Raw genomic sequence first — 26,666 nt, 5'->3', positions numbered from 1 at the left:
AGATGCCTCATGGATTCTGGGGGCCTGCCCTGTTCCTTCAGACACATTATGACCTCATCGACTTACGTCACAACTTAATAAAGCCCTCTTTTAGCATGAGGGAGCTCCTGCAGGATCTGTAGCCGTCGGTTCCCTCTGGAATGAAGTTGGTTGCTTTTACCCCTGTGTTCAGGAACGAAGATGCCGAGGAGCCTGCCTACGGAGACACGGCCAGTAACGGAGACCCCCAGATCCACGTGGGACTCCTGTGAGTACAGACCCTAGCCTGTTGCCCCTCAGGCTGGGCTGGAGACTGGGTCCACCCCATGGCTCCCACCTGCACACACAGGGCTGGAGGGACCTTTGTTACCCCAGGTCTCAGGTGAGGGGACAGAGGTGGCAGGAAGGAGTGACGGGGAAAGGTGGCTCCACTGTTGTCTTCCAACACGGAGATTCACAGCTGGGAGCCGCCACTTCCTGAAGCTGGGGGCTCTGGCAGAGTGCGGCCCTTGGGGACGGTTGTGCCCGTGCCTGCTGGGGGTTGATTCTGCTCACTGCGGCACAGGTGGCAGGCTCCCTCCCTCACCCTCAAGAAAGTAATCTGCTGGTTGGCAGGACAACAATTGTTGGTTTCTAATTAGAGTGTCAATAAAGGCAGTGACTGCGAGGTGCCCCTGAGGGAGACAGGTGTTTGGGTCCCAGCCATTTCCTTTGCTCACTCTTCTCACTGCAGTCCAGGGCTCCTCCACTCAGCATGGTTGGCATTTGGTCATTGTTATGGGGACAGTGCTGTACCTGGGCTTTACTCACTAGGTGCAGATGTGCCCTGGGGATAGGGTGGGGCAGAACCCCAGGCCGTAGATGGCCACTGCTGCAGTTGAGTCAGAAGGATGGTTTCACTGGGGGGCACCTGCCGTCCGTGACTCATGTCTGGTTTCCTAGGCGCGACGGCGGCAGCGAGTGTCTCCTCGTGCACGTGCTGCAGCTGAAGAACCCAGCGGGGCTGGCGGTGAAGGAAGACTGCAAAGTGTAAGCCAGGCCCCAGGGCGCTGGCCAGCTGGCCACATGGCTGAGGAGGGAAAAGACAGTTTGGGAGCCTGAATTTCCAGGAAAGCACCAGGAAGTGTCTGTCTGAGGTGTAAAGTCTTCAAAAGAATCTAGTGAATGATTTGAGGCCGGTGCAGGTGCCGGTGCCAGTGCCAAGCTAGTGTGTGCCGTGTTGGCACGGAGGAGCCTCTTGCGTTCTCCTGGTCCTGGGGATGGGGTTGCTGATGCCATTGTGCTCTGCTCTGTGATCTTGAGAGACCTCTAGCTGGGACCAGGGCGTCCTTAACGGAGCGGGGAGGAGAAAATAGGCGTCGGGAGCAGCTGGTGCCTTTGGCCTCAGTCGTGGGGCTGCTGCCTCTCTCAGCTCCGTGGCTCCAGATGGGGGCCTGATGGACGGTCCCACTTACCCAAGCAGGTGACCATGCCAGTAATGGTCTGTTCAAGGCACAGGGTGGGCCCCCTTTGGTGAGTCTTCTAAAGGCCTCAGGACCCCTGAGTGTGAGCAGCTGGGGGCTCGGCTGGGGTTTGGCCACCCCAGTGACCTCTGCAGTGCTCACAGATGGCTCAGCCCCTCCCGTGTGCCAGACTTGGGGCAGGGAGGGTGGGAAACATGGGCTACCCCATGGGTGATGGACTGAGAAAGCAGTGGGGGAGCCGTGCAGAAAGAGCTGAGGGGCAATTCCCAAAACGATGGGGAGCAGCAGGGCCTGGAAGCGTCCACTGCTTCAGTCCTGGCTTGGAAGGCATCCTCCCTGTGGGGGACTTCCCCTATCCCTGGGGTACATCGGTCTATGCTTAGTTGAGAAAGAAACTTTTTGCAAAGGACTCTTGAGACTGTAGCTACAGGTCCCCAAAGGGGGCTGCACGTGGGGGCTCTGCGCGCATCGTGTAGGTCGTGTCTGCTCTGGGCCCGAGGCATCTGTGAGCGCCGCCTGCACCCGCTCTTCCCTCCCCCATTCTATTTGCAGCCACATCCGCGTCTATTTGCCACCACTGGACTTGGGCACGCCCAACACTTACTGCTCCAAGGCTCTGGAGTTCCAGGTGCCACTGGTGTTCAATGAAGTGTTCAGAATCCCCGTGCACTCCAGCTCATTGACACTGAAGTCACTTCAGTTATACGTGTGTTCGGTGACTCCGCAGCTGCAGGAAGAACTGCTGGTATGACGCCAGGCGCTCCGCCCGCCCCCGTCTTCCTTCCTTCCTTTGTGTTTCAGTCAGCCGGGCTTTTTGTGTGTGTGTATCTTTCTTTCCCTTCTTTCTCTTGTACTCTTTTGTGATAATTTCTTAGTTTTTGTCTGTCTTTGCCTTTTGGCCTCCCTCTCTCTCTTCTGCCTCCATCTCTGGTTCCCTCCCTCCTTTCCCCTCTGCCATCCTTCCTTTCTCCCGTGGTGGGTTGCTTAGAAGTTGTGATCTTCTTAAGTGCTTCTGCGGCTGGAAATACAAACAGGGATGATCCACCCAGTGATCTTGTCAAGCACGTTATACTTTAAATGTGTCCTCTCAGCCAGCACTCACAAACCCTGTGGGATGCCTTTGCGTCAGCCCCATCTTCAGTCCAGGGAACAAAGTAGGGTTGACAGATTTAGCAAATTAAAATACAAGACAGTCAGCTAACTTCAAATTTCAAGTAAATTATGGATGTTCTTTAAAGCGTAAGTATTTCCCCTGCGGTGTTTAAGACTCACAGGGAAACCCTGTGTTGTTTATTTGAAGTGCAGGTTCACCAGGGCGCCCTGCACGTTACCTGGCAACCCTGGGATGAGGCCTCAGGAGAATCCGCAGTTTGTCCTCAGTATTCCGGCCATCCAGGGCCCATGCCAGGGTTGGAAGCCAGGGTGGATTCCTTCCATGGCCGGAGTGTTCTCCCTCGGTCCTCTCCCCTCAGCGGCACAATTAGGGCGTGTAGAGTTCAGCAGTCGTTTCTTATTTCAGAAATTCCTGAGCAAATCTGCCTCATCAGGGCAGTAGAGCTGTGAGCCTGGCCCAGAACTCCAGGTTGCCCATTCTTTGCCCTGTCTGTTCCCTTCCCAGCACTTTCTGATTGGGTGGAACAGGCGACCAGGGAGCCACCCATTAGACTCCTCTGCAGTTGCTTTCATTGTGCTGCAGTCCTTTAAGTAACCCCGTCTCTACTACAAATACAAAAAATAGCCGGGTGTGGTGGCGCACACTTACAATCCTAACTACTCGGGAGGCTGAGGTGGGGAAATCTGTTGAACCAGGGAGGTGGAGGTTGCAGTGAGCCGAGATCGCACCACTGTCCTACAGCCTGGGCAACAGGGCGAGACTCCGTCTCTCTCTGTCTCTCTCTCACACACACACATGCAAAGATTGAAGGGTGAAGTGAATGGTTTTGAGACCGGGTCTCTGTTGCCCAGGCTGGAGTGCAGTGGTATGATTTCGGCTCACCACAGCCTCCTAAGTAGATGGGACCACAGTTGTGCATCATCATGCCCGGCTGATTTTTAAATTGTTTGTAGAGGCAGAGTCTTGCTCTTTTGTCCAGGCTGGTCTCAAACTCCTAGGCTTAAACAATCCTCCCACCTCGGCCTCCCAAAATCCTGGGATTACAGGCATGAGCCACCTGCCCTGCCTTAACTGGATATTTTAAAGGACTCCAGTCATTATGGCGAAATCGTTCAGTGGCTGTTCTGCCGTTTCTTTAATACCCTTGCAGGGCATTGCTCAGATTAACCTGGCTGACTATGACAGTTTGAGTGAGATGCAGCTGCGCTGGCATTCCGTCCAGGTGTTCACCAGCTCTGAGCCGTCGAGGACGCGGGAGCCTGGGTGTGCGGGAGAGAGCTCCGCCCGGGATGCTGCACACACCATCTCCATCTCCGGCAAAACGGTACTTGGCCCTGCTCTAAGGAGCTGATCGCTGCTGCCTTCATGACCCTGAGACTGACTTTGTCTTGGAGAAGTCATTTCTTAGAAGTGTCTTTGTAGATGTGAGTCAGTATAGTGGGGTAAAGGAGTAGTTTCCATACGGCCATTGCATGAGAATTTTTTTTAATGCAAACGTGTTCATGGTCATGGGTGGTACACTGGCTACTTTTGAATAGGAGCCCTCAGAGCTGCAGAAAAAGGCTACATGAATGCCTCCACTACAGACCTAGGTAGGGTGAGTTTCTTCTCACGGAAGGGCAGCAGAGTGGCTTTCTACCTGTGCCATGTGGACACCTGATGTGTACGCAGGGTCTGCTGGCCTGAGCTGTCCTCACGCACCCCCTCCTCCTGCAGGATGCGGTGACAGTGCTCCTGGCCAGAACCACGGCACAGCTGCAGGCGGTGGAGAGGGAGCTGGCTGAGGAGCGGGCCAAGCTGGAGTACACAGAGGAGGAGGTCTTGGAGATGGAGCGCAAGGAGGAGCAGGCCGAGGCTGTATCCGAGCGGTAAGGGCTAGCTCAGCGGACAGGCTCCGGCTCGTACCCTCCCGGGAAAGGAGCATGGGTGCCCTGTGGTCAGAAGGCTCGTGAAAACTGTCATGGGAAGCACATTTTCTCTGGGGAGACAGCCAGTGTGCCAGGCAGCGTGGCTGTCTCTGAGATGCACTTGCTTTCCTCAGCCATGCCTCTATAGAAGGTGCTGGGCAATCGTTAGGTACCACTGGGCAGAAGTTGAATCTGGAGGGAATTGAGTGCTGGTCTGGACGAGGGCAGCTCCCTGAACTCTCTCTCCTGACTCTCACGTGTGCTTTTCACCTTTTCCTTCTTTCTGTCCTGGAGTTTCTCGTCAAGAGTGGGGCTGTTGAAGTACTGCCCTCTCCCAGGATTGGATACAGTAAGGTCCCTTAAAGTTGTTGGATTTTTTTCTTTTTTAACACCTTTATTGAGATACAATCTACCTCCCATACAGTTCACCCATTTAAAGTGCACAGTTAGGTGGTTTTTAGGACTGAATGGCACAGTCCATTTTACAGCATTTTATTTTCATCACACCCGCTCTGCCTATCCCTAGCCAAATGCGCTCCCAGGTTCCCCTCTGATTCCCTGCAACTACAAACCTGCCCTCTGTGTCTATGGACCTGCCGGTCTGGACACTTCCTACAAATGGGGTCATGCGGCGTCCCTTTCTGCTTCACCTGAAGCAGCCTGTTGGTGAATCCTTGGCCCCGTGGAGGCCTGCATGCGATAGATGAGTGATTCCGGTGAATGGGCGCCTCTGGTGCCCTGGCTTGTGTTCGTCGTCTCTGGAGGTGCTGTACATATTGCTGTACTTCCACATTTTTCTGTAAAGTGCACCATCTTTCCAGGCTTCCTGCTGCTTCCCGATGGCTTTCCCTGAGCTTAGTTGACAGAGGAGTTTATTCTGGGGAGCGATAGTGCGTGCAGAGGGGAAGGTGTTGTGTTCAGGGATGGACAGGAGTTGGGAGGGGTTTGGGGCTGAGTGGTGCAGTTTTCTGGAATCTTCAGTGGCTGCCATTGTGATAGAGAAAGCCCCTCTTAAGGAAAGTCCTTTAAGAGCCATCTTCCCTGGAAAACAGAAGCGCCCTTTTACTTTATGAGAGATGCAACAGTCTTCAATCATTGGAAAGAAATAGGTTTTATTGCATTACCTCTACTACTGTGCTCTAAGAGTAGCATGAAATACATCCTGTTTGGTGACCGTTTGGGCTTCTGCTGTGTCCGCCTTCAGGAGTTGGCAAGCAGACTCGGTGGATAGCGGCTGTAGCAACTGCACCCAGACCAGCCCTCCGTACCCAGAGCCCTGTTGCGTGGGTATCGACTCCATCCTGGGCCACGCATTTGCTGCTCAGGCAGGGCCTTACAGCCCAGAGAAATTTCAGCCCTCACCTCTTAAGGTAAGTGGAAAACATAGGGGATTTTCCGGAGCCCCTCACCCCCAACATTTTGCCATATGTACCAGGTACTGCCCTGGAAGGAGAGGCTGTGTGCCCCCAAATTCTTCGTGTATAAAATGGACACTGCTGTTGGATTTGAGGGCCACAGCTAAGGCTGGGTTTACTGTGAGCTGAGGAAAAGAAGTGAATGGCCTCAGATCTGTAAAGGCTTGAATAGGCACAGCTGATCCATTCCCACCTTCAGGGACAAATGGGGCTCTGGAGGGTTCATGAGTCCTACAGGTTTTGGACATTTGTAGTTCCTCTTCCCCTTCTGTGAAATGTAGAATAGTGCTGTCCTTTTACCGCTTCTGCTCATCTGCCCCTAGCTGTACAGTCACCCTGTCTTTAGGGGAGAAGTCTCATGTTGACAGCACCTGTGAAGTCACGGAAGACACTGTCAATGCTGTTTCGAAACTTGGTTTCCCCACTGTTCAGCTCACAAAAGTATTTTATCACCCTCACGCCTCTGCTCTCACCCAGAAGCACAAAATGAAATCTGCCCCCAGCAGCTTCCCAAGCTGTCACCCACAGCAGGTTCCTAGTTGTTGTTTTGGACCAGGCTGCTGGTCATGGCCCTTGTCCAACTTTCTGAGATCTCAAACAACAGCAGCCCAAGCCAGGGTGAGTGGCCGTGGGAGGGTTATTTGCTGTTTCCCCTTCCCTCAACTTTTAGTTTTGAAAAAGCGCAATCTGTGGAGAAGTTGCTAGAATAATGCAACAAATACCTATACACCTCACCTAGATCCCACCGTTGTTAGTTCTTCACCACATTTGCGTTCTCCCTTTCTGTGTGGGCATCACAGATACAACGTTAGTATAGTGGGTGAGTAGGAAAATAAAAAAGAAAACAAACTCCCACCCTCGAGAGGGAGACGCCAGAGGAGACATCACTAGCATACGCTCATGTCACAGAGAGCAAGGGGGCTTCTGGAGAATGCAATGGCAGGGAAGTGGGCAGACACTTGTAGAGAGGTTTGCAGTTTTAGAAAGGGTTCACATTTAGAAAATGTCAGGATGATAAAAGGGTGCAACTGCTATGGAAAACAGTATGGTGGTTCTTCAAAACATTAAAAATAGAACCACCATAGAATCCCGCAGTCCCGCTTCTGGGTATATCTGGGTGTATATCTAGAAGAATTGAAAGGATCTTGAAGAAATAATGTGCACACGCATGTTCGTAGCAGCAGCATTATTCACAGTAGCCAAGAGGTGGAAGCAACTAGTGTCCATCATGGATGAGTGGATGAAGAAAACGTGGTCTATCCATGCAATGGAATGTTATTCAACCTTAAAATGGAAGGAAATTCTGTCATGCTGCAACGTGGATGAGCTTTGAGGACTCATGCTGAGTGAATAAGCCAGTGTGAATATTTATTTAGTCTTCAACTCTTTGAGTTGCATGTCTCCTGGCATACAACTCCTAAAATCCTTAGAATCTGAAAAAAAATCTTTTTATGTGCTAATGAATTGACTGGCGGCTGGTTAGAAAAGCACAAAAAGACAAATACCATCATGAGGTTCCTGGAGTAGTGAAATTCACAGGGCCGAAAAGTAGAATGGTGGCTGCCAGGAGCTTGGATGGGGTGTAGGGCTGTGTTACAGAACAGAGCTGGGGTCCGTTCGCCCGGTGCAGTGAAACCACGTGTCTGCACGAAGGTGTTTTACAGGGGTAGAAAGAGGGTGTTTATTTGCAGGTGCCAAGCAAGGAGATTTGGGCAGCTCACACTTAAGACCCGGCCTTCCAGTGCCTTGCAGGGAAGGTTTTTAAAGGCAGAGGTAAATTTCAGGAAAGCAGAAGTCACAGGCAAAATCCTAAACCAATCTATGGAGGTTACACATTGCTTTTGGCCTAGAAGGATAGCATATCTTGATGTGGGGACTTACAGGACATAGGTGGATTCAAAGATTTTTTGATTGCAGTTGGTTCAGGAGGCAAAGCTTTGTCTAAAAATTTGGGGTCAGCAGAAAAGATAGTTAGCTCTGACTTGTGGGTGTGACTCCCTGCAGACCTCTCAGGAAGAGATTCAGAATAAAGAGCAAGGGTCAGAGTACAGTCCTTAGCTCCACCTTATGTGAGTTCTGTGCCAGCAGGTCCCTTTGGTGGGGGTCTGGGTTTCTGAAAGACAATCAGGCACATAGGTTAACATGTCTTTGGTTTCTCTTTTTTGTTTTCTTTTCTTCTCTTCTCTTTTATCTTTTCCCTCTCCCCTCCCCTCCCCTCCCCTCCCCTCCCCTCCCCTCCCCTCCCCTCCCTTCCCCTCCCCTCCCCTCCCCTCCTCCCCTCCCCTCCCCTCCCCTCCCCTCCCTTCCCCTCCCCTCCCCTCCCTTCCCCTCCCCTCCCTTCCCCTCTCCTCTTTTTTGAGATGGAGTCTCACTCTGTCCCCTAGGCTGCAGTGCAGTGGCGTGATCTCAGCTCAGTACAACCTCCGCCTCTTGGGTTCAAGCAATTCTAATGGCTCAGCCTCCCAAGTAGCTGGGATTACAGGCGCCCATCGCCCTGCCCAGCTGACTTTTTTTTTTTTTTTTTTTTAAGTAGAGGTGGAGTTTCATCATGTTGGCCAGGCTGGTCTCAAACCCCTGGCCTCAAGTGATCCACCCATCTTGGTCTCCCAAACTGGTGGGATTACGGGTGTGAGCCACCACGCCTGGCCAAGATGTCTTTAGTTTCTCTAGGGAACCAAACATCTCCAGACTCTAACTTGCTTGGCTATTGTTTTAGGCTACTATTACCTTCTTGCTTATCACATTACTTACATCTCAGGGATAGCAAGGTACCTGGAATTTCCTTGAAAGAAATTGATTTTCCTTTATTTCCATGCTTGGGAGGTCTGCAGGCCCCTAAAACGGGGTCTCCCTCTGTCTCAGGAGTGGGAATGGGGAGTTGTTGTTTAGTGGAGAGGGCAGAGTTTCAGCTTCACAAGATACAGAAGTTCTGGAGATCTGTTGCACAACAATGTGAGTAGACACCACTGAACTGTGCCTGTACAAATGGTTACTATGGTAAATTTTGTTGTGTGTTTTTTCCCCCCACAATTTTTTGTGTCAGGTGTGAGAGCAGCCGGTGTGTGTTGTGGGGTGGTGCTGAGGATGAAGGGAGTGAAGTGGCCAGATCGTGCAGGGCCCACTCAGGACCCTGCGTTTTCTCTAAGGGCATGAGAAGCTGGTGGGTTTTGAGCTTAGTGGCTACATGATCTGACTGAAGCTTTTTCGTTAGTATTTTCTAAAATTTATTTATTTGAAGTTCACATAAAGGGAAGCATTTTAAAGTGTATGCATCAGTGGCATTTGGTCCACACAGTGTTGCTCACCCGCCACCTCTATCTAGTTTCCTGATGTTTCCATCACCCCAGAGTAAAACCCGTCCCCATTGAGCAGTCCCTCCCATTCCCCCTTCCCCCAGCCACCTGCAGCTACCAAAATCTGCTTTCTAGTCGTGTGGATTTACCTCTTCTGGATGTTTCCAGAAGTGGAATCATATAATATATGGCCTTTGGTGCATGGCTTCTTTCACTCAGCACAATATTTTCAAGGTTTATTTACATTTTAGCGTGTATAAAAACTCCATTGGTTTTTATGGCTGAATACTATTTCCTTGTGTGGATAAGACCACATTTTGTTGATCCATTGATCTGTCAATGGACATTTGGGATGTTTCCACCTTTGGCCTAGTTAGTTTTCCTGGCATGTCCCTGGTTGCTATGTTGAGAATAGATCGAAGGGCAGAGAGGTGTGGAATTGGGAAGACCACTGAGGCATCTACTACACTCATCTGGGCATGAGATGATGGCGACTCAGGTGAAGGGTTGCTGACAAGCGCTCAAACCCAACTTGATGTTGAACACAGAGCCAGCAGGGATCGCTCTTGGACCAGATATGGGGTGTGCAAAAGAGATCAGGAGTCCGGGATGGCCCTAATGTTCTTCACATGAACAAATGGAAAGTTGAGATCCCTGTGAGAGGAGGGGCCGGGGTGCGGTTGGGGGGATATCAGCCTTTCCATTGTGGACATGCCACGTGTGAAACTCCAGCTAAATCCTGAATGGAGAAGTGAAAGACATGGTTGTTCCTGTAAGTTTATTGCCCACGTTACGAAAGAAGCCATGGTCATGAGTGAACCACTCCCTAGGTTGATAAGGAAACCAACACAGAAGATCTCTTTCCGGAAGAAGCAGCCAGCCTCCTGAAGGAGCGGGCCAGCCGCCGGGCCCGAGGGTCACCTTTTGTTCGGAGTGGCACGATTGTGCGTTCCCAGACCTTCTCGCCTGGAGCACGAAGCCAGTATGTTTGCAGAGTAAGTTGGAATTCCTTTGTCACCTGTCTGGAATGTTTTCTCTTCCGTCCCCTTGGTGATTTTTTTTTTTTTTTCTGCTGTTTATACTGAGAGGCATATGTATTTGCACCAGTGATACCGATCCACGCGCTGCGAACTTTACAGGTACGCAGTGATGACATCAGTGCTGTGATCTCCCCACATGTCCTACCGTGCTTATCTAACTCTGGATTTGTTCAGGATTCAAATTCATCCCTTCCCCCGTTTTCAGTGTGTGTATGTACTGACCTGTGGGCAACAAGCAGGGCGAATCATTTCTACCTCAGCGTAAAGAACAAGTGGAAGCAGGGGTTCTCTTGAATGGGTTGAGCTGGAGGAGCCGGAATCTGAGTGGCTTGGAGCCCCGTGGGGCAGTCAGGTCTCTGGGCCAGAGGGTGGGTGGTCCTGGCAGAGGGGCAGTGGGTTCTCACTCACCCACATGTAAATTCCCAACCTGCGGATGAGTGGGAGATGCTCAGCAGTTCTCAGCCATGGCTGCGCCTTGCAGTCAAATCACGGAGGGGGGGATTCAACAGCTCCTGGTACCCACATAGCACCCCAGAGATTTGCCATTGGTCACAGGTAAGGCCTGGGCATCAGAACTTCTGGAAGCACCCAGATGCTTCTAGCATGTCACACAAGGCTGAGCACCCCAAGGTGGGTGGAGGGAAGACTCGAGCCAGTGTGGTCAATGAAGGTAGGACAGAGTGACAGTGCCAGCATGGACTTGTACAGAAAGGGCTTTTAAGGATGGTGGCTGATGACACAGTGACCTGGAGGGGCCGTTTCGTTGAGAACCATGACCCTTCCTGCACCTCTGAATTGAGGCTGTTGAAGAAGGCATCTGCCTTGGAGGTGCTGGCTCCATGAGGGCAGAGCCAAGGCAGATCTTTGGAGAGGGAAGGGCCTGAGACCCTCAAAGGAGATGTTGCAAACACTGTGGAAGGGGGCCTAGGTGGCCAAAACGCCCTCTCAGTCATGTTGGTGAGACCTGCCGCTGTTGTCCCATTGGTCCAAAGTGTCCCTGCTGGCAACTGCCCCGGGTGGTGCCGGGTCCAGTCTGGGCCCTCCCATTCGTCGTGCTTCAGCCCCGTGGAGGCTGATGCTCAAGCGCTTGGCTGGACGTTCTAGATGGAAGGCCACACTCACTGTCCTCCTCGTTCCAGGCTCCTGCCGAGTCACCAACGTGCCGGCTGGAGGGGCTGCTTATTGAGGGGGGAAGGGTGCAAGCAGGTAGTGCTTTGCTTACCCAGAGGAAAAGCTCTGTGTGCCTGCGTAACAGCTGCACTTACTGGCGACGCTTCTGGATGCTTCGCTGTTCTGTATGTTTGTATGAATGCTGTACAGGTATGCTGCCAGGCTGCCAGGCCGCTGCGTTTGCTGAGTAGGTTTACTGGCGTGGAAAGTAAGGCCATGAAGGCAGGGATGTTGGATTTCTCAGAGTCACGCTGATCCTGAGGTGGGACCCTGCCACCAAATGAAGGCTGTAATGACTTGACTCCCATAAAGATGACATGCTTTACTTTCTTGTTTAAAAGTACACCCTGTCCTTTGATGGGTACAGCTGCAGTTGGCAATGTTGGCTTGTCCTACTACCAGGAGTGAGTCTCTTTTGGAAGTCACTTTCCCAGCTATTGCCTAAGCCACAGATACAGCACATGAGAAAGACTGAGGAAAAGTGAACCATGCTGAGGGCAGTGCTGGCCTTCGTGGGGACTGTATAGGGCACGAAGTGGCGTTGGTGTGGATCACATGGAGATTTTGTTGGCTCAGTTAGCCTGGAAACTGGGGGAGGGTTTCGTTTGCCTTGTTTTTGTTTTGTTTTGTTTTTTCATTTTAGCAGAAACTCTTGTTTAAATTGAAACCCAAAGACCTTCTCCAAGTACCAATAATCATAAGTGCACTTGAGGGCCTGTGAAGAGGATGAAAATAATCCATTCTGAGACTCTGAGTACACACAGAGAATGAACTGTGCGTTGCTGAGAAATTGTTTCTGAACATCATTCTTTTTGGTACAGCTTTATCGTAGTGACAGCGACAGTTCAACGCTGCCCCGGAAGTCCCCCTTTATCCGAAACACTTTGGAAAGACGAACGCTTCGCTATAAGCAGGTATGTGCCCTGTAAACAAATATGGAATCTGTGCTTCCCCTGCGAGTGATTTTTACAAGTCTTGAAAGGTAATATTTAAGGTCATGTAAATGAAAAGGTAGTATTTGTATTTCTGTTTACTTAACAGATGTAATGTCATAATGTTGCTAATATTTCTTAAGATAGTATCATGGTTTCAGATACTCCGTGATCTTACATTCTTCAGTATAATAAAACCCATTCTCTATATAATAGGCTCTTTTCTCTTTTTTGACAGGAGAATATATATAGTTTAGAAAAGTGAGTTTTTCAACATATTGCTTTTCTGGGCAGGGATCGTTTGAAAAAATATATATATATTGTGTGTGTGTTTGTGTGGTAGAGAGGAAGAGAGACGGAAACACAAAAAACCCCTGATTTCCATGTGGCAGTTGTGCTCTACCACATAGAAGAGTGGCTGCTGACTGGGAAGAAAAAGGAAGTTTATAATTTGGGCCAGGCGCAGAGGCTCACGCCTATAATCCCAGCGCTTTGGGAGGCTGAGGCGGGCGGATCACCTGAGGTCAGGAGTTCGAGACCAGCCTGTCCAAAATGGTGAAACCCCATATCTACTAAAAATACGAAAATTAGCCAGGCATGGCAGCACGTGCCTGTAATCTCAGCTACTCAGAAGGCTGAGGCAGGAGAATTGCATGAACCCGGGGGAGCAGAGGTTGCAGTGAGCTTAGATCACGCCACTGCACTCCAACCTGGGAGACAGAGCAAGACCATCTCAAAAAAAAAAAAAAAACAAAAACAAAGTGCATAATTTGGCTGTAGAAGGGTCTCTCAGCAGCACCGCTGCGGGCATTTCAGACAGGCTCATTCTCTGCTGTAGGGGCTGCCCCGTGCACTATAGGATGTTGAGCAGCGTCCCTGGGCTCCACCCACCAGATGCCAGTAACACCCCATCACACACACAGCAGTGTGACACCCAAAATGTCCACAGACATTGCCAGCTGTCCTCCGGGGGGGCAGATTCTCCTGGTTGAGAACCATGAAGCTCTGCTGGGAATTCAGCAGTGCTTTTAAATAATTTATATTTGTTAGTTACAACCCATATTTGCATTTAAATTCTGTGTATGTGCAAAATAGTGTTGTGTGTGTAACAAGCATGCCGTGACTCAGGCCACTGACCCATGGTGATTGGCGAATGGATTTGTGGTTTTGCTGCGGTGACTGCTCTCTCAGGGTTCTGTTTCCCGTTGGATGGGAAGTACAGTTCGGCAGACAAGTCTTTTCCCTGTCAGGGCTTTCCTGAACATAGGTGTGTTTGCTTACTTGAGGCTTATATGGGGAGGGAAGCTTTGGAAAGCTTGCACGTGTGTGTCTGCGTGTTTGCGTGGGTGTGTGTATACTTTTATTTTAAACAAGCACTCGTGTGGTTTATAACATACTTTCTTTCCCCTTGTACAGTGGATCATTAAGATTTTTCCATGTCCATATATTTTTTCGACTTGTTACAATGGCTACATTTTATACTGGCCTTGTAATTTATTTAATGTTTCCTGCTGTTATGGACTTACGGTTTTTTTCTGTCATAAACCTTAATGGGACCACTTTTGCATGTCAACAGTTATGCCTTTCAGATGCAAGTTTGCTTTACACATATATATATTCTCAAACGGCCCTTCAGAAAGATTGTGCCCTGTTTTGATCCTGCCAGCCCCATAAAAGAGCATCTGTTGCTGCACACTTCTGCCAATACGTAGGTCATCATTAAAGAAACACAATTTGCCGTTGCTAACCTTGATACTGAACTAGAGATTTACATTCCTCTTGCCCACATCTGTGTTTTTTAACCTTGGGCGTGCTTAGAGAAATACATGTGCCTGACTTGTCTCCTATTGTGGAAGAACCTTCTAGAAGGCCTGAGTGAGGGCTCACAGCTGGTGTCTCTTGCAGTCATGCAGGTCTTCCCTGGCTGAGCTTATGGCCCGCACCTCCCTGGACTTGGAGCTGGATCTCCAGGCGTCGAGAACACGGCAGAGGCAGCTGAATGAGGAGCTCTGTGCCCTCCGTGAGCTGCGGCAGCGGTTGGAGGACGCCCAGCTCCGCGGCCAGACCGACCTCCCACCCTGGGTGCTTCGGGACGAGCGGCTCCGTGGCCTGCTGCGGGAGGCCGAGCGGCAGGTGGGGTCCCCTGTGGTCAGCTCCCGCCTGCACCTCACTGCTCCCTGCTCCAGGCTGTGAAGGGAGCCTCCCAGACATGGAGGTGGTCCCTGAAGTGCCCCACCACTGGGCTCTCGGAGCCCCTTCTCCCTCTGTGGCCTGCGAGGATGGTGTCTGTGTGGCTCCTGCGTCCATCTGGAGGCTGCGGGTGCTGGAGGAAGGGTCACGAGCCTTCTCCACCTTATGGGGGAACATTCTGGGTCCCTAGTTGTCAGGCCTGACTCTAGCCACCCCTGGCCTCTGTCTCCTGGGAGGAATTCCTTGGGGGGTTGGGGGGAGTGTGGGTGAGGTGGGCCTTCCTCCCTCCTGGGTCACACCTCACTGACTGTGGTTGGTTCTTCTGGGCTGCAGGGCTGGCAGTGAACTTCTTCTTTCTTAAAAAAAAAAAAAAAAAAACAATAAAATCACCTTGTTGGTCCAATGTTACTATTCCAGACAAGACAGACCCAACTTGACTACCGTCATGAGCAGGCAGCTGAGAAGATGCTGAAGAAGGCCTCCAAGGAGATCTACCAGCTGCGTGGGCAGAGCCACAAAGAGCCCATCCAAGTGCAGACCTTTAGGTATGGCAGAGGCACAGCAAGACTGGCCCCTTAGTCCTGCTTCCTCCTTACTGTCGTGCTTTGGCATGGTAGAAAGTACAGTGAGTCTGTTTTTGTTTTTCTTTTGAGACAGTCTCACTCTGTCACCCAAGCTGGAGTGCAGTGGCGCGATCTCATCTCACTGCACCCTCTGCCCCCTGGGCTCAAGCAAGTCTCATGCTTCAACCTCCCGAGTAGCTGGGATTACAGATGCGTGCTACCATGCCCGGCTAATTTTTAAATTTTAGTAGACTGGGTTTTGCCATGTTGCCCAGGCTGGTCTCAAACTCCTGACCTCAAATGATTCACCTGCCTCGGCCTCCAAAGTGCTGGGATTACAGGCGTGAGCCCCTGCGTCCAGCCCCATGAGTCTTTAAAACCCATGGAAAGTTGAGAACAAAACAGGAATCCACTGCAACCAGTAGTGTATTTTCATGTTTTTATCCTGATCTTTATTCCCTACAGTTTTTTTTTTCATGCCACTTCTAATCATAATGTGGGTTCAATTTTGCATTTAGCATTTTTAAAATTAAAATATTCCATGTTGCTGTATAATCTGCTATCTTGTAATGTCTCATCTAATAGTTTACTCAACCACTATATTTTATAACATGCTGCTCGTCTTCAAATGTTTGCTATTGTAAATAACAGTGATAAACATGCACATACATATATGTCCCCCCAACCCCAGACAGGGTCTCACTCTGTCACCCAGGCTGGAGTGTGGTGGCTCAGTCATGGCTCATTACAGCCTTGCCCTCCCAGGCTCAAGTGATCCTCCCACCTCACCCTCTCAAGTAGCTGGGACTGTAGGCACATGCTACCATGCCCTGCTCATTTTTGTAGAGATGGGGTCTCACTGTGTTGCCCAGGCTGATCTCAAACTCCTGAGCTCAAGCTATCCACCTGCCTCAGCTGCCCAAAGTTCTGGGATTACAGGCATGAGCCACTGCACCCGACCACCTTTGCTTTTTCAATTAACTTTTGATTAGGGCAAAATGTACCTGCAGGAAAGCTGTATATCATACACACATGGTCCAGTGAATTGTTGCAAACTCGTCCTAAGAATCGATCATTATCAGCGCCCCCAGATCCCACACTAGAGTAACCACCACCTTGAATTCTAATAGTATCGATTGGTTTTGTCTGTTTTTGTTTTTGCTGAGGGGATTTTTACAGATATATCAATATTCTTTTGTGTCTGTGGAAAAATTAAGTTGAAATTCACATAACATAAAATGACCATCTTACACTTCAGCCTTTGGTGCGTTCACAATGTTATGCAACCACCCCCTCTGTCTAGTTCCAGAACATTTTTACCACCCCAAAAGTAAACCCTATACCCATTAAGCAGTCACTCCCCCTTCTCCCTCCCCTAGCTCTGTCTCTAGGGATTTGCCTTTCTGACTGTTTCTTAGGAATGGGATCATATCTTACGTGGACTTTTGTGTCTGGCTTCTTTCCCACAGCCGAGGGTTTTCGAGGTTCATCCGTGTCGTAGCCTAGGTGTCAGTGTGTCCTTCCTTGTTAAGGGTGAATAAAATGTGTCTTTTAGCCCTGATTTTTGTATACATTTAATATTCACATAGTTTTCACTTTTTCATTCATTTGTAATACGACAGGTATTTCCTGAGCACCTAATATACACCAGGCATTGTTCTAGGCACCGGAGATGAAGAAACCCCTGCCCTTAACGGTTCTTCATAATTCACATTTGGAGACTCTGTATACAAGCACATGTGTTGTTGGGGACTGAAATTCAGTTTGTTGTATGAATAAGAAAAGCCATGATTGATATGAGGGCCACCAGCTTTCCGTGTCTTCATATCAGCTTCTGACGTGTACTTCTCTCCGGTCCCAGGGAGAAGATAGCATTCTTCACAAGGCCAAGGATCAACATACCTCCTCTGCCAGCCGACGACGTCTGATGGAGTGCATTGTGCACACGAAGTATTTATCCGCCTCTTTTATTTTCATGAAGTTCTTAGACTAGCTGAATTTGTCTTTAAAATATTTGTGCAAAGCTATTAATATACACATTTTGTAAAAAAAAAAAAAAAAACACGTATATCTATTCATATATATTTATAATAGTGACGGCAACAGGGCTTGGTTTTTCCTTGTTGTGAAATCGACATCTCTGAAGACAGGTTATTTTATAAAAGATCAATTATCATGTTAAGAATGTACAGTTTTTATGCTGTTTTATTTGACTTAAAGGCTGGAAGACATAAACGAAGTGAGTTCAGGCAAATTCACTGTATTGTAATTTATTTATAGTACTTTTTTTTCCTTGAAGGAAAATACTGACTTTAAGATGTATTTTAAGACTGAAATTTTGTTCTTTCGTACTTTTCATGCAGTAGAATGGAACTTGGGGCTGGTTTTGTTTTTGACACCTGAAATGCAAACACTATGTGCTAAATTTGTCACGTATCATATGTGCATTTACCATGTATATTGTACACGTTCACTCCCTTGATGTCATGTTCAAGTGTCCCCTGCAGTGATTCAGTCGTGACTCAGAAGCATGTGTGTGTTGCAGAGGTCAGTCTCCGGCGTGGGCTGCACGCCAACCGCTCATTTCTGTGTTGTCTTCGGATACATCTCTCTGTGCTCAGCGTGAGTCTGAAGCAGGCACCAGAGCCTCTGGTGCATGGGGCTTCAGCCTGCTTGCTTGTGGTGGCTGTCTGTGGGTCTTCAGCCTGGCTGTCCGTGGTGGCTGTCCATGCTGCCCGCCTCCCCCCACCCCGCCCTGTATGACTGTAACAGACCAGGAAGGTGGCGGAGGAACTCCTGCCACGCCACTGTGTCATGAAGGAAAGTGAAAGGGAGCGAGGAAGTAGGAACGCCCACGCTCGTTTTCTCCGTGGATGAATATAGCAGTTAGGACATAGACACCATCACCTTTGAAGGTGCGTGTTTGGGGGAGGATAGGTAACTAGAACTACCCAGCGAGTCGTCCAGAGGAGAGGATCGAGTTTGAGTCAGAAGGCTCCCTGTACTGGAGTCGACCCACTATTCCTCAAGAAATCTTAGAACTAGCTTGTGAGGAAAAACATTTTTTAATGTAATAAAAATATGCCATTATTCTTTGAAATGCCAAATGATATAAATATTTTGCCTAATACATATTTATTATAGATGGAATGCATTCTTCTCAATGAGGCCTCGATTTGAGTCAATGGGGTGGGCCACAGGAAATGTCAGAGGAACCAGAACTCGGAACTCTTCCTCCTGGACTTTTCTTCCCTTCCCTTGGAGATATCCCTTTGAATCAGGCCTCTCTCTTCTCATCAGTCTGTAGCTTCCCCCCTTGTATAACCTGCTTTCCTTTTTACATTTATTAAAAGTGGATTTTGTAAAAGCATTTCATTGACACGCGACCTATCACGGACAATGGAATTCGTCAGTGGTGGTAAGACTGAAATCCTGATGCTTTCACACTTCTGTCTTTTGCTATGTATTTCTGCCTCTAGCTTTGCATGTTTTGCCCTTTGTTTTTTTTTTTTTTTTTTTGGTTTTTTTTTTTCCTTTTTGGCCAATCCTTTTTATATGTGCCCACAACAGAGGTGGGGAGACACGGAGCACCCTGGGTCCTCCCCAGTGCTGCTGGGCAGGCCCTGTCTCCAGGCCCCAACTGTTGAAACTTTGAAGGCCAACAAACAACCATCCACACTGCCAGACCCTGGGCTGTTCAGGGGGCAGCTTCTTTCCACCTCGGCCCCAGGACACCGAGCCTGTGCCCCACAAGGATCTCTCTAAATGGGAGGGATTGAGGCTACTTTTCTGCCAACCCCTATTAAGTAGTTGTGTGGGGAAACCCACTGTGTCAGTGCAGGAAGCCCCAGACAAACGTTTTCAAATAAATTTCACTGCCCAGCCTGCACAGATTTCCATGTGAAGTACTTCCCTTCCCCCCTGACACCCAAAGGGTTTTTTTTTTTTTTTTTTTAAGAGACAAGGTCTTGCTTTGTTGCCCAGGCTGGAGTGCAGTTATGTGATCATAGCTCACTGCAGCCTCAACCTCCTGGGCTCAAGTGACCCTCCTGCCTCACCCTCCCAGCGTTCTGAGATTATAGGCATGAGCCACTGTGCCTAGCCTATTTTGATTTTTTTCTTAGAGTCAAGGTCTTGCTCTGTTGCCCAGGCTGATCTTGGACTTGCGAGCCACATCAAAAACCCATGCCTGGCTGGGTTTTTTTAAACTAGAATCTCACTGATAGCCCACAAGAAACAGATGCAGCCCCTGCTTCCATATCAGTTCAAGGAGCCCTCGTGTTTGCCACCTTTCCTTTGAAGCTCCCCCTGCCTCTCTGCCTGTGTCCGCTTTTGCAGCTCAATGCAGCCATGACAAGGAAAGAAAAGACAAAGGCAGGCCAGAGAGCTGGGCAGTTCTCTGCAGATGCAGATGCGGGCAGTGGAGGTGGCCCGCGCAGGCAGAAGGACACCAAGCGCCCTATGCTGCTTGTCATTCATGACGTGGTCTTGGAGCTTCTGACTAGTTCAGACTGCCACGCCAACCCCAGAACATACCCCACATGCCAGAAAAGTGAAGTCCTGTGAGCGGAAGGGGTGTTTCCATCTATGTTTCCATCTCTCCATCTACCAGGCCTCACGATAGAAAAAAAAAAAAAACAAAAAACCAAAACGCTGCCAGGTTTTAGGAGCAGTTCTGGTCTCAAAACCATCAGGATCCTGCCACCAGGGTTCTTTTGAAATAGTACCACACGTAAAAGGGAATTTGGCTTTCACTTCATCTAATCACTGAATTGTCAGGCTTTGATTGATAATTGTAGAAATAAGTAGCCTTCTGTTGTGGGAATAAGTTATAATCAGTATTCATCTCTTTGTTTTTTGTCACTGTTTTCTCTCTAATTGTGTCATTTGTTACTGTTTGAAAAATATTTCTTCTATAAAATTAAACTAACCTGCCTTAAGAACAGAGTGGAAATGTGTGGTTTTATGGAAAAAAATGTTTAATTATGGAAGCTTAAATATATAAAAATGTGTGTTTTTAAGCACAAAAATAGAGTTTAAAAATCAGAGAAAATAGTAAGCTGAACACAGGCCTCATCCAGCTTCAACACGATCAGTCATGGCTGTCCTCTCCTTTACCTCCAGCCCACCTCCTCCTCTTAGAATTTGAAGCAAAGCTGATATAGCTTATCGTTTCATCTTTAAATATTTCAGTATGTATTGCTAAAAGAGAAAAATACAATAACCTTTTCACATCTTAGCATTTAATAATTCCTTACTGTTACTAATATCCAAGGTTTCTCTTCCAATTATCTCGTGTCATTCTTTCTTTAACTCTTTGAACAGAATCTAAACATGATCCACTTATTGGGATTTTTTTTTTGTCTGTGTTTTTCTTTTTCGGTAATAGTTTTTCTTGATATATAACTCACATGCCATACAATTCGTCCATTTAATATGTATAATCAGTGGTTTTAGTATATTCAGAGTCGTGCAATATCACAATTTTTAGAACGTTTTCATCACCCCCCAAAAAAGCCCGCAAACTCATTAGCAGTTGCTCCCCATTCCTCTGAGACCCCAGCAACCACTAATCTCTCTGTCTCTACACATTTGCCCGTTCTGACATTTCATATCAATGACATATAATATGTGGCCTTTGTGTCTGGGTTCATTCACTTAGCATATGCTTTCAAGCTTCATCCATGCTGTAGTGTGTGTTGAGACTTCATTCTTTTTTATGGCTGAATCATCTTCCATTGCATGGATAGGCCACATTTTCTTCATTTATCAGTTGATGGACACTTGGCTTCCACTTTGTGACCATTATGGATAATACTGCTATGGAATTTCACATTTAAGCTTTTCTGTGGATATATGTTTTCATTTCTCTTAGGCCTATACCTAAAAGTGGAATCACTGGGTTGCATGGTAATTCCATGTTTAACTCTTTGAGGACTTGCCAGACTGTTTCCAAAGCAGCTGCGCCATTTCCCATTCCTACCAGCAGTTGCTCCACATCCTGGCCAACACTTGTTATGTCCTTTTGCTTATAGCTGTCTCAGTGGGTGCCAAGTGGTATCTCATTGTAGTTATGGCTGGCTTTTTTTGAGGTGGAGTCTTGCTCTGTTGCCCAGCCTGCAGTGCAGTGGTGCAATCTCAACTCACTGCAGCCTCTGCCTCCCGGGTTCAAGTGATTCTCCTGCCTCAGCCTCTGGAGTAGATGGGATTACAGGTGTGTGCCACCATGCCCAGCTAATTTTTGTATTTTTAGTAGAGACAGAGTTTCACCATGTTGGCCAGGCTGGTCTCGAGCTCCTGACCTCAAGTGCTTTGCCTGCCTTGGCCTCCCAAAGTGCTGGGATTACAGGTGTGAGCCACCATGCCCTGCGGAGTCAGATTTTTATTCTTGCCTTTACCCTATTTTTTCCCTTCTCCTTACAGGTAACCATTGGAAAGAGATTACTGTTTTTCCTTGCATTGTTATTTTAAAATATAAGCAGGTATATAAACGTGTGTACATACAAATATATACATATGACTACACAAATATGAACACATCTATATTTGTATTTCCCCCCCCTTTCTTGGGCAAATGGTAGCACAAAAACACACTTTTTTTCACCTGACTTTTTTTTACTTAAAAGTATATCCCAGCCAGTGGTGGTGGTGCACACCTATAGTCCCAGCTACTTGGGAGGCTGAGTTGGGAGGATCCTTTGACACCAGGAGTTCAAGAGTAGCCTGGACAATGTAGCGAGACTGCATTTCTTTAAAAAAAGAAAAACAGATATATCCCAGAGACCACCAAAGTCTGTATTGGCTGCTGTAGTGATTTACCACAAGCTTGGTGGCTTAACAAAAATTTATTTCACGGTTCTGAAGGCCAAAAGTGCTAACTCAAGGTGTCACCGGGGCTCCACTCTCTTCGAAGGCCCTAGGGAGGATCCTTCCTGCCTCTTCTGGCTCCTGCTGCTGCCGACAATCCTTGGTTTGTGCAAGAAACATGACTCCAGTCTCGGCCCCAGAATCACATCACCGTTCCCTCTGTGTTTCTCCCTGTCTTCTCTCTTTTTTTTTTTTTTTTTTTTTTTTTTTTTTTTTTTTTTTGAGACGGAGTCTGGCTCTGTCGCCCAGGCTGGAGTGCAGTGGCCGGATCTCAGTTCACTGCAAGCTCCGCCTCCGGGTTCACGCCATTCTCCTGCCTCCGCCTCCCAGTAGCTGGGACTACAGGCGCCCGCCTCGTCGCCCGGCTAGTTTTTTTTTTTTGTATTCTTTAGTAGAGACGGGGTTTCACCGTATTAGCCAGGATGGTCTCGATCTCCTGACCTTGTGATCCGCCCGTCTCGGCCTCCCAAAGTGCTGGGATTACAGGCTTGAGCCACCGTGCCCGGCCTGTCTTCTCTCTTTCACAAGAACATCTGCCATTGGATTTAGGGCCTACCCGGTTAATCCAGGATGATCTCATCTCCAGGTCTTTAATTACCTCTGCAAAGACTTTCCAAATAAGGTCATGTTCCCAAGTTCCAGGTAGACATATCTTTAGGGCCACTATTCAATCCACTACGATCTGTCCTCTGCACCACCCCCCCCAAATTCACATGCGACCCACAAGCAAAATAACATTCATCCCATCCCCATATTCCCCAAAGTGGTATGTATAAGTATTCTTTTCGTTTTACTTTGCACACAACATTAGTGGATGTACCATTGTTTAGTCAACCATCTTCTGGTTGTTTCTAGTCATGCTGTTAAAAATAATTCAACAGGCGGGCGCAGTGGCTCACGCCTGTAATCCCAGCACTTTGGGAGGCCCAGGCGGGCAGATCATGAGATCAGGAGTTCGAGACCAGCCTGACCAACATGGTAAAACCCCATCTCTACTAAAAATACAAAAATTAGCTGGGCATGGTGGCATGCGCCTGTAATCCCAGCTACTCAGGAGGCTGAGGCAGGCGAATTGCTTGAACCTGGGAGGCGGAGGTGGCAGTGAGCTGAGATCGTGCCATTGCACTCCAGCCTGGGTGACAGCGAGACTCCGTCTCAAAAAAGAATAATAATAATTCAACGATGACAGTCTTCTGCAGACATCTTTTCACATTTTTGCCAGGGTTTCTGTTTTTATTTTATTGATAGAAATGGTATTGCCATGTTGCCCATGCTGGTCTCCAACTCCGGTCTCAAGCTGTCCTCCTGCTTCCATCTCCAAAGTGTTGGGATTTCAGGTGAGCCACCCTGCCGGCCTTTGCCAGGATTTTCGTGAGATATATCCCAAGAAGTGGGATCTCTGGGTCAACGGTAATGCATGTGGCATGTTGCTGGGTGTCGCTGCATTTCCTCATAGGGGCTTTACCATTTCGTATTCTCACCAGCAATGTATGAGACAGTTCCCTCACAACCTCAGCAATAGAATGGTGTCACATTTGTGAGTCTTTGCCAGTTGCAGAGGTGAGAAAACATCTCAGCACAATCAAAATTTGTGCTTATGAGCAAAGCTGCTTTAATTATAGAGGCTTGTTGGTAAGTTTTAATATCAGTTAGGGTAGCCCTCCTTCCTTTCTTCTTTCTCAGTGCTTTCCTGTATATTCTTGCTTATTTGTTCTTCCAAATGAATTGTACAATTATCTTGTCTAGCTCCAGGGAAAAAAATTATGGAATCTACTGGAATTGCATTAAACTTACAAATTTGGGAGAACCGACATCTTTATGATGATGAATCCTCTTACCCAAGAATGTATTTCCATTTGTCCAAGACTAATTTTTTGCCTTTCAGGAATGCTTTACTGTTTTACTCATATATATTTTGGATATTTCTTGATGGGTTTTTGTCTGTTTTGTTCTCTTTGTCTGCATAAAGACAGAAAATAACAGTAAGATAAATACACATACATGCAGGCCATTTACCTTTTGTCAGACTTTGGTGGAAAAACTAGTGTTTCCGCACTAAACAAGATGTTGAGGTTGAGTGCAGTGTCTCATGCCCGTATCCCAGCATTTTAAGAAGCTGAGGTGGGAGGATCGCTTGAGCCCAGGAGTTCAAGACCAGCCTGGGCAACATAGCGAGACCCCCTTTCCTACAAAAAAATACAAAAAATTAGCTGGGCATGGTGGCATGCGCCTGTGGTCCCAGCTACACAGGAGGCTGAGGTGGGAGAATTGCTTGAACCCCGGAGGTCAAGGCTGCAGTGAGCCATGTTCATGCCATTGCACTCCAGCCTGGGTGATAGAGTGAGACCCTGTCTCGAAGGAAAAAAGTGGCCGGGGCAGTGGCTCACGCCTGTAATCCCAGCAGTTTGGAAGGCTGAGGTGGGCAGATCACGAGGTCAGGAGTTCGAGACCAGCCTGGCCAACATAGTAAAACCCCATCTCTACTAAAAATACAAAAATTAGCTGGGCATGGTGGCATGCACCTGTAGTCCCAGCTACTCAGGAGGCTGAGGCAGGAGAATCACTTGAACCTGGTAGGCGGAGGTTGCAGTGAGCTGAGATGGCACCACTGTACTCCAGCTTGGACAACACAGTGAGAATCTGTCTCAAAAAACAAAAACAACACAGGTTGTGGCCTGTGGTTCTGACTGGCTATACATTGGGGGTTCCCATGACCCCCTCCTCAGGTTCACTGACATGCTAGAGTGGTCCCACAACTCAGGGAAACATGTTTACCCATTTGTTATAAAGGATATTACAAAGTACAGCCTGATGGAAGCGATGTGGAAGGTATGGAAGGAAAGGCACGGAACTTCCATGCCCTTCCCTAGGCACCACCCTCCAGGAACCTCCGTGGTGTAGTCAGCTATCTGGAAGCTCATGAAAAACCCTGTCCTTTTTTTTTTTTTTTATGCTTTAAGGGTACATGTGCACAATGTGCAGGTTTGTTACATATGTATACATGTGCCACGTTGGTGTGCTGCACCCGTTACTTGTGTCATTTACATTAGGTATATCTCCTAACGCTGTCCCTCCCCTCTTCCCCCACCCCACGACAGGCCCTGGTGTGTGATGTTCCCCACCCTGTGTCCAAGTGTTCTCATTGTTCAATTCCCACCTATGAGTGAGAACGTGCGGTGTTTGGTTTTTATGGAGGCTCCATTAGTAGGCATGATTGATTACATCATTGACCATTGGTGATAAACTCAATCTTCAGGCCGGGCGCGGTGGCTCAAGCCTGTAATCCCAGCACTTTGGGAGGCCGAGACGGGCGGATCACGAGGTCAGGAGATCGAGACCATCCTGGCTAACACGGTGAAACCCCGTCTCTACTAAAAAATACAAAAAAAAAAAAAAACAAAAAAAACTAGCCGGGTGAGGTGGCGGGCGCCTGTAGTCCCAGCTACTCGGGAGGCTGAGGCAGGAGAATGGCGTGAACCTGGGGGCGGAGCTTGCAGCGAGCTGAGATCCGCCACTGCACTCCAGCCTGGGCGACAGAGGAAGACTCCGTCTCAAAAAAAAAAAAAAAACAAAAACAACAACTCAATCTTCACCCCTCTCCCCTCCCCAGAGGTCAAGGGGGTGGGGCTAAAAGTCCCAAATCTGTTATCTTGCCTTGGTCTTTCTGGTGACTGGTGACCAGCGCCTATCCTGAGGCTACCTAGGGATCCCAGCTACCAGTCATCTCATTCGCATACAAAAGACCTCATTACTCTGGACTTCTCAAAACAAACAAAACTTTTAGCCTGGGAACGGTAGCTCACACCTGTAATCCCAGCAGTTTGGAAGGCCCAGGCAGGTGGATCACCTGAGGTCAGGAGTTTGAGACCAGCCTGACCAACATGGTGAAACCCCGTCTCTATTAAAATACAAAAATGTAGCCAGGCATGGTGGCGGGTACCTGTAACCCCAGCTACCCAGGAGGTTGAGGCGGAGAATCCCTTGAACTCCAGAGGTGGAGGTTGCAGTGAGCCGAGATCACGCCACTGCACTCCAGCCTGGGCAACAGAGTGAAACTCTGTCTCAAAAAAAAAAAAAAAAAAAAGGTCAAAAATAACTTTCAGCAATGCTACTGTGGCCAATTTTTACTTGTTGCAGTTGCTGTAGCAGAAAGAGGCCTTTCCCTTCTGGCTACCTATGGCCACCTATCTTCTCTCTGGGTCCACTCTTCTACAGTCCCCAACTTGAGCTAACTCCCACTTGTCCTTCGATAGCTTAACCATGACTTTCTCAAGGAGGCCGGAAGTGGTCTCCATCCCTGAAGAAATGTGGCCCCTCTGCTTTATGTACTTGTATGAGTTTGCTAGGGCTGCCGTAACCAAGTCCCACAGAGTGAGTAGCTTCAACAGCAGACATTGATTTTCTCACTGTCTGGAGGCTGGAAGTTCAAGATGAAGGCGCTGGCAGGCTGATTTCCCGAGGCCTCTCCCCTCAGTTTGCCGCCTCCTCACATGGTCATCACTCTGCATGCATGACCCTGTGGTCTCCTTTTTTTTCTTTTTTTTTTATAGGGGCGCCAGTCAGATGGGACTAGGGCCCCACCCCAGTGGCCTGATGTTAAAACATAACCACTTCTTTAAAGAACTTATCTCCAAATATAGTCACATTCTGAGGTACTGGGGAGTTGAGACTTCAACATATGAATTTGGGGGGACATAATTCAGCCCCTAGCAGTATTTTTCCACATCACTCAA

At 48.4% G+C, this 26,666-nt stretch overlaps 1 protein-coding gene across 2 annotated transcripts in view; it reads left to right on the top strand.

The window, feature by feature from the left end:
• WWC3 (WWC family member 3) overlaps nucleotides 1-20,009 on the top strand; it is a 128,293-nt gene extending 108,284 nt beyond the window's left edge. Inside the window, exons 13-23 of one of the 2 annotated variants that reach the window (XM_033202127.1) lie at nucleotides 173-247; nucleotides 922-1,008; nucleotides 1,995-2,187; nucleotides 3,707-3,880; nucleotides 4,273-4,424; nucleotides 5,668-5,833; nucleotides 10,002-10,166; nucleotides 12,203-12,295; nucleotides 14,219-14,446; nucleotides 14,921-15,048; nucleotides 16,928-20,009. In XM_033202127.1, coding sequence (XP_033058018.1) covers nucleotides 173-247; nucleotides 922-1,008; nucleotides 1,995-2,187; nucleotides 3,707-3,880; nucleotides 4,273-4,424; nucleotides 5,668-5,833; nucleotides 10,002-10,166; nucleotides 12,203-12,295; nucleotides 14,219-14,446; nucleotides 14,921-15,048; nucleotides 16,928-16,994 — 1,528 coding nt within the window. In that variant the 3' untranslated portion in view covers nucleotides 16,995-20,009. The remainder of the gene's footprint in view (nucleotides 1-172; nucleotides 248-921; nucleotides 1,009-1,994; nucleotides 2,188-3,706; nucleotides 3,881-4,272; nucleotides 4,425-5,667; nucleotides 5,834-10,001; nucleotides 10,167-12,202; nucleotides 12,296-14,218; nucleotides 14,447-14,920; nucleotides 15,049-16,927) is intronic. The other variant, XM_033202126.1, reaches the window with a different exon arrangement.
• Nucleotides 20,010-26,666: the final 6,657 nt, after the last annotated feature.

This window comes from Trachypithecus francoisi, unplaced genomic scaffold (assembly GCF_009764315.1).
Source record: "Trachypithecus francoisi isolate TF-2019V2 unplaced genomic scaffold, Tfra_2.0 Lachesis_group6, whole genome shotgun sequence".
Lineage (NCBI taxonomy): Eukaryota > Metazoa > Chordata > Mammalia > Primates > Cercopithecidae > Trachypithecus > Trachypithecus francoisi.
This window is presented reverse-complemented; position numbering and strand designations above follow the sequence as displayed.